Raw genomic sequence first — 15,250 nt, forward strand, 5'->3', positions numbered from 1 at the left:
ATATATATATATATATAACACTATGTAATAAACTATGTATGTGGCAAAACACAGTTTTCAACAAAAACATAATAAATAACATTTGTGCAGTCTATGAAATTGTTCTAAGAAATAGAATTGCCTCCATCAGATCCTCCTTCATAGATGACCTAAAATCTGACCTAATAATTTTAAGGCCAGAGAACAACCTCTCTACAGTAACTTGGGTTTGAGGCAAAGCCGTAACCACATGGGCAACATCTCTAACAATTTCCAAGTATAAAGGAATTGCCTCATGCACAGTAAGTTTTGATGAACGGTTGAATTTTTCTTTGAGAGCAAGTGAAACATTTTGCTGAAATATGGTCAATCTGCTTGCTATAGGAGACGGAGTGAAATCTTTTTCCTTGCAGCAACGCTTTGCCTGCTCCATATCATCCAAATACTTGTCAAAGTCAAACTCCTCATCTGATGAAGATGAAGATATGGCAGCAGTAGCACTGTCAGGACCCGAGTCCTCTTGCACCTGGCAGTCCTCCTGTAAGCCACTCATCCTAACTGCTACCTCAGTCAGAGCTTCTTTTCCTTTAGTAAGCTGTTGATCATCGAGCAATATACGATGACTTGGGTCCACATAAACAGCTGCCAGAAAAATTTATTTTCCAATAGCTGTGTCTCTCTCCGTTTCATTGAAGCAGAAATGCCATCTGCGATTAAATCTCCTCTTTGGGACAGGCAAAATAGCAAGTTCTTCCACTCCCTTATGAAAATGCCAGGAGTTAAATCCTCAGCTTGTAATTTTTTAGTCACGGTAAATAGGTGATTAAGCAATTCCTTCAATTCAGCCACCTGTGTCCATTGACCTTCATTTAGGGTTACCTGAGGGTTCGCCATATCTCTAAGAAACGGTTTTAGCCAGGATCAAAACTGGGGGGGGCAGAACCTCATACTGTTCCGCAGAATCGCATACTGCACACCTCAGCTGCTGCAGAACCTTATACTGCACACCACTACACTTGAAAATTAAAGCCTGCACCTTAAGATGTGGTGAATGCAGTCTATTTATTCCAACTATCAATTGATGTAAATGTGTTACTGAAGACAAGCAATGCCTGTCCTGGGCTTCCTTTTGGGCAGCTATGAGGTGTACCTGACTGATGCTAAAAAATAGGAGTGTTAGTCTGTGTGATACCCGGCTTTCATTCTTTTTGGTACAGATAAGATATGGATAGACAGATATGGATAAATGGATAGATAGAGCAGATTTCTAATCTGCTTTTGCTATTGAAAACATTATCTATGAGCTCAAAAACCTTTCAGGTGATGCGTTTTATTAAAAAGCTGATCTGCTTTTGCAGCTGAAAAACGTATACTCAAAAAACGCAGCAAAAACGCTGTGTGTGAATGTAGCCTTAGATCAGGAATAGAACAGCCATTTATAGGACATTTCATAACTTTCCCAAATTCCTATGAAAAAATATTCAGCACATCCTGCATTGAATTACTGTACCCAATTTATTATATATTTTAGGAGTCGGCGTCGGACCATTTTATACCGACTCCACCAAAATGAGCTCCGACTCCACGACTCCGACTCCACAGCCCTGTGAGATTTATTAATGTGTCTCTCCATAACCAGGATTACACAGTAGTGAAGAAGACCTCTAGTGATCGCTGTCAGGACCATGTGTCTGAGGCATGGAAAAGATGGCCTCCACCTCACCCCCTGATCCATGAGGACATCAATGAACAGAAGATCCTAGAATTCGCTTACAAGATGATTGAGCTGCTGACTGGAGAGGTGACACTGCTGGGAATGCGGGGACATTATACAGTAACACTATGAAGGGATCGGGGCGATGACTGTATCATTGTATGTGTCAGGTTCCTATAAGGTGTCAGGATGTCGCTGTCTATTTCTCCATGGAGGAGTGGAAGTATTTAGGAGAACACAAAGATCTCTACAAGGATGTCATGATGGAGGTTCCCCAGCCCCTCACATCACCAGGTAATAGACAGGACTAAATAAACACAGCCTATAATTTTCTGCATGAAAAGAATGAATTCTGTCCCCGTATGTGTTTCCCCCAGATCTATCCAGTAAGAAGACAACACCAGAGAGATGTCCCCGTCCTCTTCTTCCACAGGACTGTAAACAAGAAGATCCCAATGTTCCTCAGGATCCTCAGGTAAATGGAGTGAAGGTGTCATGAGATCTCCCCTATGATGTGTAGACGGCTGTGAAGGTCTTGTGCTCAGTCTTGTTTTATCCACCAGTATTATATGTTTTATACTTGTGTAATGAGAACGGTGGAGATGGCAGGATTAGAGCTGATCATAGATGTGACTTCTCCATCTATCTGTGGCTTTTTACAATATTTGTTTCAGGGTGAAGATCTGACCCATGTTAATACTACAGAGACATATGTGAGGGTTGATGAGCGGTGTAAAGAGGAGATTCTTTCAGACGAAAGGGCAAGTGAGTATGTTGTGGAAATTTGATTGATATAGATATATATCTCTGTGTGTGCTGCGGCCTATTCTAATTTGAACAGAGTCTTATTGAGCGCTCAAGGAAAAGAAGAAGCTAAACACCTTGCTGGCAACAACTCATACCAGCAGAACTCTGCTAGTTTATTGTACATATATATATATTTATAGATGCATGTAGAAAAGGGTGGTTACCCCATTAACATAAGGCTGAACTTCTTATCTAAATGGTTGGTTTGAATACATGAACATATATGGGTGTCTGGCATGAGGGTGACTTAAACATCATATGATTTACTGTCCATTGTATAGCAAAATCAGCAAAAACCAGACATCAGTTTCAAACATCTGTTGTTACTTCATCTTCTTGATATCTGAGAAAGTACCAAGGACCTAATCTGGCTTGCACTAGTCTGGGTCATGAGTTAGTCAGGCCATTCTAAACAGTTGATTATAGGTCACATATTAGAGATGTTAGCTGTGTGTGTGTGTGTGTGTGTGTGTGTGTGTGTATATATATATATATATATATATATATATGTGTATACATGTGTATATAAGGATATATGCAAGTGAAATCTATATGAAATATATATATTTCCATCACAATCCCCCCTTAGATATCACTTACCCTAAAATCCTGCTCCTGACCCAAAGCGCTGCAACTCTTTTATGCTGCCAGTGGGCTGACACATGCCTAGTACATATGCCCCCCTCCGCACAGACTTCCGCAAATGGGAGGTCAGGAGATCTGTCCCTAACGGGGGTTTGGTGCAATGTAATCAAAGTCTCTTAGTTAGCAGTCTATGCAGTCAGTGATGTGTATTCTCTATCAGGTAGGTAATTTATTCAGTCAGGTAGGGAATCCACAGCATCATTCCAGCTCAGGTGTATCTTCTGGTATGAGGGCTTCCCTGCAATGCAGTGCTTGGATCCAGGTGGGGATTTCTCCTCCAGGTTGGTGGCGTCAGCACTTGGAGAAGGGCCATCAAGTTTGGGATCGAGTGCTCTCCTTACGAACTTTTTCCACCAACACTCAGTCTCCTGACTTCAGGGCGTGCATACCAGGCACCGAATCTGGACCTGGCAATGATGGAAAAAAACTCGAGAATGGACATGAGCAAGACTCTTGGTAAATTCAATTATGCATGCAGACAAAGTATCACATTGCATAGTCAACTGCCGAGGGAAAAAATACCTCTAACCTGGGTTAGAGCCAAATAAAATTTCATATTGGTGACAGCTCTTTCTGAGCTTATGGGAGTGTCTAATGCCATGGTTTGGCTGTCTCTTGGGCAATTTTTTTTAGCATGCTGCTCTTACATGTCCCACTTAGTCTATGGTGCGGGATGGTGGTGGGAAGTGTGTATGCCTAAGTCTGACCCTACTGCTGCTCAGATATCTTGTGTCAAGTTTGCTGTGAATGTGGATCCCTGATCACTTGCTATCACTTCTAGAACCCCATACCTGCACACTATCTCTGAGAGTAGCTTCTTTGCAGTAGTCTTCGCCAACTGGTTCCTTACTGGGAAAGCTTCAGGCCAGATGATGTAGGGGAACTTTTCCCACTTGTCCGATGTTGCATTTGTCGGGGGCCAGACAGCTGCTGGAAATTTGGCTGTTACGGTGGGAGTCCAGTCCAATCAGGTCATTCATCTGTGTGGGGCCATGTGCCCATTGAACGACCATAGGGTTCATACTTTGAGGTAGACTGGGTCTGTCTTGAGGTAGATGTTTGAGGTAGACAGTTTTTTTGGAGCCCAGTGCTTTGGCCCTTCAGCATCCAGCATTCCTTCTCCTCCTTTCGAGTCTGGTCCTGCTATTTCTTGTACAGGTTCCAGAAAGTCATTTTGTCAGGTTTTCTCGTCTTCAGTCGTCATGTAGTGGCCGTCCGGCTCTACGACCTCTCCCATTTTTCCATATTGTCTTCCTCTGGCTGCTTCTTTGGCTGCCACGTCTGCCATGTTGATACCCCGTGTCTCTACTGTGTTCAGTTTTTCATGTGCCTTGACCTTTAACACTGCCACCACTTTTAGTAGTTGAAGAGCGTCTAGCAGGTCCCTGATGGCTCCATGATGCTTCACGGTTGACCCGCTTGCTGTGATGAAGTCTCTTGCAGCCCAGATGGGTCTGAAGTCGTGTGCTATGCCATGCGAATACCTGGAATCGGTATAGACATTTGCAGTCTTGTCCTTCGCAATCTGGCAGGTCTTCATCAGCGCTATCAGTTCCGCTTCTTGGACTGACAAATTTCTGGACCATAGGATGTCTTGATTGCTGGTCACCGCACATCCCGTGTGGAACCTTCCTTCATCATCTGCAAAACTGGAGCCATCTACGGTATCTTGGAGATTTTTTTTCTCTGAAGTGTCCGTATCCGCATCCCCCCCTTGGGAGTGGGAGTAGAGACGGGCAACAGCTGAGAGCACTGAAGAGTGGTGGAGAGCGGATCTCCAGTGGTTGTCCAAGAATGACATCAGCAGCCTTGTCAGGAGGGCATGTGCTGCAAATATTGTTTTCATGCAGGAGGGCCCCCCTTGCAACTGGATCCAGGCCGGCAGAGAGGTAGTCTATAGGCCTCTGGTTTTCCTCCGTGGGTTTGTTTTAAGATGCTAGTAGCATGACCTCCTCCATCTTTGTCCTTCGTTTTCCATTCGGCAAAGACGGGATGGCTTCCCGTAGTCAGAGAGACCTAGAGCTGGCGCAGAGACTATGAAGTCTTTCAGTTTCCTGTACGAGATGAAGGCTGCAAACAACAGGAGGAACGGGGTTGCGTTGTTGCAATCATACAGAGGCTGCATTAAGATTGGAGCACCAGTTCTGCAGTACGAAGCTGGTCCAAGGAAGGCCTGCATCTTCAGAGTTGTGGAGGGAGCCATCTTCTCCTCAGCGGTCTTCCGGTCATCTGTCAAGCGTTTCGTCTGGCGGGCAATAGGGTGTCTTCAGGGACGTAACTTGTTTTTGACACCACTGGACTCTGTTTTTCCAGAAGTTGCGTTGCTGCTCTGCCAGGTAGAGTAGAGTAGAGGAGACAAGGAAAGGGCTGTGCAGGTAGCGATGTCGATGACTTCTGCATGTTCTGCAATCCAGTTGACGAGGATGGAGGAAAATGCTTTGGTGAGCTGGTTGTCCTGGGTCCTCCTGGGTATCACTGTCCATGTGTTCGGCACCCCCTTGTGCGTGAAAGTAGACAGGAACTGGCCGTCCAGGTGGGGGGGAACATTGAGGGAAGCAATGGACAGATCCATCACCGTGAGTACAGTTGCTGTGGCTGGCACGTTTGACAGCAGAGTGTGCAGATCTGGCACAACTGGGGTTTCAAACACGGTTGCTTTGTTCACAGCCCTCAGGTCATGCACCATTCTGAACCTGGCTGGTTCTCCTTTCACTGTCTTCCTCCTGATCGGGAAAACTGGGACTGCACGATGATTCCCATGAATGAGGCGGCGCAATCTGGCCTTGCTCTTCACAATGCCGTGAGGGACTCCCATCTTCTGGCACAGGGCCGGCAGGAAAACAAGCCATTTACTGGGGTCCTCTTCAGCAGAGATGACGTCCAGTTGAGCTTTCTTGCTCTCACAGGGGGTCTTTTTGCTGGGGCGTCTTCTTTACCAGCCAGCAGTCGTTCCTTTCATCCAGCTTGCAGCATTTGTTAACCAGTTTGAGTTGCTGAATGGATGTCTTCTGGTCCAGGGCCTGGATAAACTTCAGGGAGCACCTTCAGAATCTTGTCCAAGATGATCCTCTGGCGCTGGAGCCGGAAGCAGTGCAGCCATTTCACGAAGTGGGTATGGTCCCTCTGGGTTGAGAGTTTCCTGGCCCATGCCAAAGTTCTTAAGCCGTTTCTTGAGCAGCGGTTCCAGTTAGACCTCCAGTTGGTCAGAGACAGTTCGACTCTGGGTGATGGGCAGGGGATGCTGGACCTTGTGAGGGTACGGGGTTCCAGTCTTGAGTGACACCCGCCCTGGCCCAACTTGAAGTCTCCCTTGGACCATAGGCTTCCGGGTGCTATGTCCAGCACCTCTTTGGGTAGGCCTGCACCAGTTGTTCGAGGCGTTTGATTGATTCTTCTTGGGTCTGGGGTGGAGAAGATGTCATGGTCACACCTTCATGGAACACTTAGATCACCTTCAGTTCCTGCAGGTGGGGTGGGCAGGTCTCCACCATAAACTGGAACAGGATGGAGTGTCCTGGCTGTGTCCACACGCTCAGGGGCTTGTAAGCTGGGAATGTCTGCTTTGACTTTCAGTCCCCACACAAGACACAGGATAGGCTGGTGGGGTCGGGGAGTTCCACATGCCTCATCACACTTCTGACTGCACCAGTGTCCACAAGGAAAGATATGACAGCCCCCAGCGATTTGAGGTATTGGGTCCGCTGATGGGGTTTCACATGTCAGGGGTGTGACGTCTTGCGGACCTGGCTTGCCTCTGTCCTATGGACAGGGTTCTTCACTGTCTTCTGCATTTCTTTATTGGCCTATTCCTCTGCGTGATGCCCTGGGCTGCCGAGGTGCTGTGCGCTCGTTCCGGAAATGGACAGGTTTGCCACAGTTGTAACACCTGGCAGGTCTCCTGCCTCTGCGCAGTGGTTGCTCTTCCGCATCAGTGGCCACCATAGGAGGGGCTGTCTTCCGCACTCCTGAGTGGGACTCAATTCTTCTGGCTACTGCGAGCAGGGCATCTACTGCTATTGACCTGTACTCAGGCCTGGCCACTATCAGCAGTTTCTTGATTGGTTCTCTTAGTCCATGCACAAAGGCCTGTGCCAACATTTGTCCGTGTATCTGATCATAAATATTGAAGCCTAAAACTTGGAATACTTGCCTCACTCTGCCATGAAACTCGTCTACAGACACTGTCTTGGCCTGGCTCATGTTATGTAGGCTGAGTGCTTGTCTGGCTTTAGCCCACTCTCTGAGCTGCTCAATTAGCTTTGATCCTGACTCCCAGGAGTGCACATCTAATTCTGATGGAAGCTTGAAGTGTTCCTTCATGATTGGCCAGAGTATTTCACCTGCTTTTTATTTCCATTATGGACCATAGATCAATCCAGGTTGCAGCATATGTTTGCTGGCTCTGCTGCATTCTTCGGCAAAATGGCATGGGGTCTATATCTGGGTCTGGCAGATTTTTCAGTATACTGAACACTTGACTAGGGATGAAGGGCACATAGTTTAAGAGTTCTGGCTCTATCTTCTGCCCCTGTCTTCTTGGTGTCTGTGGGTCTCCCCCCCCCCCCCCCCCCTAGTACTAGGCAGCGTGTATGATGTCCCCTCTTCATAGTCATCAGACGAGGAACTGTGCCATTGTGTGTTTTCCTTTTTGTGTGTGGGTACTCCCTCCCCCCCCCCCCCCCCCCCCTCTGAGACTGCAGCTAAGTCTGGCACATAAGTTCCTCATTCTCAGACCTAGCAACTGCAGTCGCTGATGGCCCACACCTCCCTTCTGCTAGCTGTTGTATCGGGGGGGGCACCTGTGGTGTTATTTGTGGGGAGTGATTCACTTTCTTCTCCTGGTATAATAGCTGGCTCTTTAGAGAGGGTGCCCTGTGGAGATAGGGACACCTCATTGTCTGGACTTGGCACTGGGCCAGCTGGTGACAATGAACTGAGAGATGGAAGAGAGAGAGAGGGTGAGGAGCAGGGAGGGGTGGAGGACAGATTAGAAAGATGAGGAAGAGGAAAGAGGGGTGGAGAGGAGGAAGGAGACAGAAGAGGAGGAGGAGGAGAGAGAGAGAGGACGAGGGGGATGAAGGAGGAGATATAGGCGGGGGTGGAGAAGATAGAGAGGGAGGGGAGGTGGGAGTGGAGATGGAGGGAAGAGTGGGGAGAGAGGAGAGGGAGGGGGGTGCGGACTCCTTCCCCTTTTCTGAAGTCATAGAAGGCATGCTTGGACTTGTGGTGCCTTCTCCCTGGGTGGGAAACGGGGTACCTCTCAGACGGCACAGATTAGAATTCCGCTGAAAACACTTTTTCCTCTATTGTGTATGTAAAAAAAAATAATCTTTTCCTGTTCACATTAACTCTCAGTACCTTCTATGCTGTAAAATCCGCTGTCACTTTAAAAAATAGTAGACAAAAACATGAGGGGCGTTCCAGCTGATAAAATTTCTTGCTTTATTAAAAAAATTAAAATAGTACAGCGGCTTACTCCTCAAGAGTAGATGGATGTGCTATGAGGCACTGAAACACCAGCTACGCGTTTCGACCCTGCTTGGGTCTTTATCACAGCTGCAAATTACTAACATAATGCAAACCTTATACTTAGTGCTGACCAATGAGAACTGCAATGTAAATCACATGAACAAGCCAAAGGTCCAGTGAGCATTACTACAATGCTTATGTTCCATAGAGACCAATGACGCTATCACCTTCTATCCCATGTTCTAATAGAAAGGTCCTGTGTGCAAAACTCCACATTCTCTAGGTTTGCATAATAATACCACATAAAAACAAATTGATTGACATATATACAAATATTTAAAATATAGCAATAACCATCAATAATGATACATGATCTCTGTTCTTTTGTTTAACCCATTTTGATATCTAGACCCCAGACAGAATATCCAAAAAGCCTCTCTTGTAAGAAGGCGTCTTTTTCCATCCCACCACGCTTTGAATTTTTAACCCATTCAATTCCTGCAACTGACATTGCCTCCAAATCCCCATTATGCTGCATTAGAAAATGCTTAGACACCATAGAAATGTTGCGTGTATTGCTACTATTATTCTCTACATCCCTAATATGCTCCAGGATGCGAGTTTTTAGTTTCCTTGTTGTACAGCCTACATAGGATATATTGCACATTTTACAATGTACCCTATAGACCACATTTTCTGTATTGCAGTTAATAAATAGTTTGATGTAATACCTCTGGATATTGCCTGAGTCATTGAATGTTTTTGTTTTTTGTGCATATCTGCACATTTTACATTTATTAGAACCGCATTTATAAAAACCAGTGGTTTTTAGCCAATCATCCAAAGATGCTGCAGATGTAAAGAAACTAGGGGATGCAATATCTCCAATAGTGGGAACTCGTCTGGCAACAACATTGGTGCCAGCATCTAATATTTTTGCTAATGTTTCATCCTCATAGAGGATTGGTAGGCATTTAAAAAAAAATGCTCTTTATTTTGTCAAATTGCAGACTATACTCAAGACTGACAAATATTTTTTTATTCGCGTCTCTTCTTTTTGTAAGATTCACATTAGTTTTTGGTTCCAATAAATCTTTTCTGTCCCTATTATCTGCCCTGATTTTGGCTCTAACATCCAATTTGCATAGCCTCGTTTTTTCAGTTTTTTTGTGCAGCGCATCAAATTCTTTGTTTTTCACCTGTTCCTCCGTGCAGTTTCTTTTTAACCTTATATGTTCTCCAGCGGGAATAGATTTAATTACATGCCTAGGATGTCCACTTCGGGCATGCAATATGGTGTTCCCTGTAATAGGTTTACAGTAAGTATTAGACATAATTTCCTGTCCTACATTTCCCCGTAGTTTTAGATCTAGAAATGATATTTGGGTTTTATTGGATTTGTGAGTGAATCTGATATTGTAGGTATTAGAGTTAATGTAATCCATAAATGCTGGTATTATAGATACATCACCCTCCCAGATAATGAGGGTATCATCGATGTATCTACCATACCAGTGGATACACTTCACTGAATAAATGAATTGTTTTTCTCAAAATGCCATGGTCAAATTAGCCAAGGATGGGGAGTATTTAGCTCCCATTGGGACTCCAGACTTCTGTAAATAAATAGTACCATCAAATGCAAAAAAATTATGTTTAAGGAGAAAAAACACAACCTGCAACAAAAAATTAATCAAATTTTCTGAATATTCATTATAGCTCCGTAAGAAATACTCCAAAGCTTCCATAGCCAAATTATGCGAGATGCATGTACACAGCGATATAACATCGCAGCTCAGCCACACAAAGTTTTCTCGCCATATTTATTTGAAGACCCAATACCCGATACAATTGGTCTCATAGGAGGGATATCTGCAATTTTATGAATTTTGGGCAAGCCATATATGATTGGCAAAATCGGATTTTGAGCTATCAAATATTCAGCTTGTTTTTTGTTTAATATGCCCATATTAAGACCTTCCATGACTATATCTTCAGCTATTTTGTTATAGGTTTTTGTTAGATTAGAGATTAATTTCTCATAAACCTCATTGTCAGATAAAAGTTTTAACATTTGATTTCTATAATCTTCAGCGTTAAGGACTACCACCATACCTCCCTTATCACTTATCTGTCATGTTTTTCAGGTCTGTCAATGCAGCTTTTTGTTTTTTGCTGAATTTTTTTTTTTTTTGACACGAGTATCAGTAGAAATGTCATTTTTCAGTTGTTTTAGTTCTCTTTCTAGAACTTCCTGAAATTTAACCATACACTCCCCTCTACTTTGTATCGGATAAAAATAAGGATTTTTAACATTTAAGTGTTGAGACTGATTAACTTTGTCTGTGTCACCTACACCATTTTCAGATTCTAAAGACTGTAGATTTAGGATAGATAATTGTTCTCTATAGTCTGGTTTTTGATAAATATTTGTTTCCTGTGAAATTTCACATTCTTTTATTTCTTTTTTCTCTGTCTCAGCAAAAAAATGTTTTTTAATTGTCAGATTTCTAATAAATTTATTGAAATCTAAAATTGTCAAAAAAAGGTAAAAATTTTGATCAAGTGCATAATTTAATCCTAAAGCCAGAATGTCCAGATGATCTTGTGTAAGAGTCCGTGAAGATAAATTCAGTACATTTAATTCTTCATTTTTTTTCTTCCTGTGCCTGGTGATTGCTCCTCGCGCTTCTCCGGTGTTTCCTACCGGCACGCCTCCTACGTTTTTTGAATGTCCCAAAAAATTCTTTTTATTTCTATTGGCACTGTATCGGGTATTGGGTCTTCAAATGAGCATCTTTGTGAATGGGCTGATTCTCTTCTTCAGCCAATGGTACGGAGCCTACCAGGCTACCTAAAAGATTCTAGGGATGTTTTAGCCACTTTTTCTGATAAAATATGGCGAGGAAACTTTGTATGGCTGAGTTGCGATGTTATATCGCTGTATACATGCATCCCGCATAATTTGGCTATGGAAGCTCTGGAGTATTTCTTACGGAGCTATATTGAATATTCAGAAGATTTGATTAATTTTTTGTTGCAGGTTGTGTTGTTTTCTCCTTAAACATAATTTTTTTGCATTTGATGGTACTATTTATCTACAGAAGTCTGGAGTCCCAATGGGAGCTAAATACTCCCCATCCTTGGATAATTTGACCATGCCATTTTGGGAAAAACAATTCATTTATTCAGTGAAGTGTATCCACTGGTATGGTAGATACATCGATGATACCCTCATTATCTGGGAGGGTGATGTATCTACCATACCAGCATTTATGGATTACATTAACTCTAATACCTACAATATCAGATTCGCTCACAAATCCAATAAAACCCAAATATCATTTCTAGATCTAAAACTACGGGGAAATGTAGGACAGGAAATTATGTCTAATACTTACTGTAAACCTATTACAGGGAACACCATATTGCATGCCCGAAGTGGACATCCTAGGCATGTAATTAAATCTATTCCCGTTGGAGAACATATAAGGTTAAAAAGAAAATACACGGAGGAACAAGTGAAAAATAAAGAATTTGATGCGCTACACAAAAAATTGAAAAAACGAGGCTATGCAAATTGGATGTTAGAAAGAGCTAAAATCAGGGCAGATAATAGGGACAGAAAAGATTTATTGGAACCAAAAACTAATGTGAATCTTACAAAAAGAAGAGACGTGAATAAAAAAATATTTGTCAGTCTTGAATATAGTCTGCAATTTGACAAAATAAAGAGCATTTTTTAAAATGCCTACCAGTCCTCTATGAGGATGAAACATTAGCAAAAATATTAGATGCTGGCACCAATGTTGTTGCTAGACGAGCTCCCTCTATTGGAGATATTGCATCCCCTAGTTTCTTTACATCTGCAGCATCTTTGGATGATTGGCTAAAAACCACCGGCTTTTATAAATGTGGTTCTAATAAATGTAAAATGTGCAGATATGCACAAAAAACAAAAAATTCAATGACTCAGGTAATATTCAGAGGTATTACATCAAACAATTTATTAATTGCAATACAGAAAATGTGGTCTATAAGATACACTGTAAAATATGCAATTTATCCTATGTAGGCTGCACAACAAGGAAACTAAAAACTCGCATCCTGGAGCATATTAGGGATGTAGAGAATAATAGTAGCAATACACGTAACATTTCTATGGTGTCTAAGCATTTTCTAATGCAGCATAATGGGGATTTGGAGGCGATGTCAGTTGCAGGAATTGAATGGGTTAAAAATTCAAAGCGTGGTGGGATGGAAAAAGACGTCTCCTTACAAGAGAGGCTTTCTGGATATTCTGTCTGGGGTCTAGCGATCCAAATGGGTTAAACAAAAGAACAGAGATCATGTATCATTATTGATGGTTATTGCTATATTTTAAATATTTGTATATATATCAATCAATTTGTTTTTATGTGGTATTATTTTGCAAACCTAGAGAATGTGGAGTTTTTCACACAGGACCTTTCTATTAGAACATGTGATAGAAGGTGATATCGTCATTGGTCTCTATGGAAAGTAGGCATTGTAGTAATGCTCACAGGACCTTTGGCTTGTTCATGTGATTTACATTGCAGTTCTCATTGGTCAGCACTAAGTATAAGGTTTGAATTATGTTAGTAATTTGCAGCTGTGATAAAGACCCATGTACAGTCATGGCCAAAAGTTTAGAGAATGACACAAATATTATATTTTCACATGATCTGCTGCCCTCACGTTGTTACGTGTGTTTGTCAGATGTTTTTATCACATACAGAAATATTGCAATCATATTATGAGTAACAAAAGGTTATATTGACAGTTAGAATGAGTTAATGCAGCAAGTCAATATTTGCAGTGTTGACCCTTCTTCTTCAGGACCTCAGCAATTCTCCCTGGCATGCTCTCAATCAACTTCTGGATCAAATCCTGACTGATAGCAGTCCATTCTTGCAAAATCAATGCTTTTATTTTGTCTTTATTTGAAGGTTTTTGTTTGTCCACCCGTCTCTTGATGATTGACCACAAGTTCTCAATGGGATTAAGATCTGGGGAGTTTCCAGGCCATGGTCCCAAAATCTCTGTTTTGTTCCCTGAGCCATTTAGTTATCACCTTTTGCTTTATGGCAAGATGCTCCATCATGTTGAAAAAGGCATTGTTGATCGCCAAACTGCTCTTGGATGGTTTGGAGAAGTTGCTCTTGGAGGACATTTTTGTACCATTCTTTATTCATGGCTGTGTTTTTAGGCAAGACTGAGAGAGAGCCCATTCCCTTGGCTGAGAAGCAACCCCACACATGAATGGTTTCAGGATGCTTGACAGTTGGCATGAGACAAGACTGGTGGTAGCGCTCACCTCATCTTCTCCGAATAAGCCATTTTCCAGATGTCCCAAACAATCGAAAAGGGGATTCATCAGAGAAAATGACTTTACCCCAGTCCTCAGCAGTCCACTCCCTGTACCTCTTGCAGAATATCAGTCTGTCCATGATGTTTTTTCTGGAGAGAAGTGGCTTCTTTGCTGCCCTCCTTGAGACCAGGCCTTGCTCCAAGAGTCTCCGCCTCACAGTGCGTGCAGATGCACTCACACCTGCCTGCTGCCATTCCTGAGCAAGCTCTGCACTGCTGGTAGCCCGATCCCACAGCTGAAACACTTTTAAGAGACGGTCCTGGCGCTTGCTGGTCTTTCTTGGGCGCCCTGGAGCCTTTTTGGCAACAAGGGAACCTCTCTCCTTGAAGTTCTTGATGATGCGATAGATTGTTGACTGAGGTGCAATCTTTCTAGCTGCGATACTCTTCCCTGTTAAGCCATTTTTGTGCAGTGCAATGATGACTGCACGTGTTTCTTTAGAGATAACCATGGTTAAGGCTAGTTTCACATTAGCGTTTAAACGACGTGCGCACGGCGCCGCTTAAGCCCCGCCCCGAGCCGGCTCCCTGCCCGCCCCATCCGAGATCACTGCCTACTTTCGCATTTGCACGCATGCGATCGGCGCACCCTATCTTTAGCATAGGGTGCGCAGATCATGCGCTGCCAGTGTGAAAGTAGCGTGCTGCACCGTCAAAAGTGCGCAGCACGCTACTTTCAAACTGGCAGCGCATGATCTGCGCACCCTATGCTAAAGATAGGGTGCGCCGATCGCATGCGTGCAAATGCGAAAGTAGGCGGTGATCCCGGATGGGGCGGGCAGGGAGCCGGCTCGGGGCGGGGCTTAAGCGGCGCCGTGCGCGCGTCGTTTAAACGCTAATGTGAAACTAGCCTAACAGAAGAGAAACAATGATGCCAAGCACCAGCCTCCTTTTAAAGTGTCCAGTGGTGTCATTCTTACTTAATCATGACAGATTGATCTCCAGCCCTGTCCTCATCAACACCCACACCTGTGTTAATGGAGCAATCACTGAAACGATGTTAGCTGGTCCTTTTAAGGCAGGGCTGCAATGATGTTGAAATGTGTTTTGGGGGATAAAGTTAATTTTCTAGGCAAATATTGACTTTGCAAGTAATTGCTGTTAAGCTGATCACTCTTTATAACATTCTGGAGTATATGCAAATTGCCATTAGAAAAAATGAAGCAGTAGACTTTGTAAAAATTAATATTTGTGTCATTCTCTAAACTTTTGGCCATGACTGTAGGGTCGAAACGCGTAGCTGGT

General features: G+C 43.3%; 1 protein-coding gene across 1 annotated transcript in view; it reads left to right on the forward strand.

Moving 5' to 3' along the window:
* LOC141055826 (uncharacterized) overlaps positions 1–15,250 on the forward strand; it is a 103,512-nt gene that overhangs the window by 19,339 nt on the left and 68,923 nt on the right. Inside the window, exons 8-11 of the mRNA XM_073552544.1 lie at positions 1,619–1,780; positions 1,864–1,987; positions 2,071–2,168; positions 2,368–2,458. Of these exons, the coding sequence (XP_073408645.1) occupies positions 1,619–1,780; positions 1,864–1,987; positions 2,071–2,168; positions 2,368–2,458 (475 nt within the window). The remainder of the gene's footprint in view (positions 1–1,618; positions 1,781–1,863; positions 1,988–2,070; positions 2,169–2,367; positions 2,459–15,250) is intronic.

This window comes from Dendrobates tinctorius, unplaced genomic scaffold (assembly GCF_039654945.1).
Source record: "Dendrobates tinctorius isolate UK_male_01 unplaced genomic scaffold, ASM3965494v1 ptg000192l, whole genome shotgun sequence".
Taxonomy (NCBI): domain Eukaryota; kingdom Metazoa; phylum Chordata; class Amphibia; order Anura; family Dendrobatidae; genus Dendrobates; species Dendrobates tinctorius.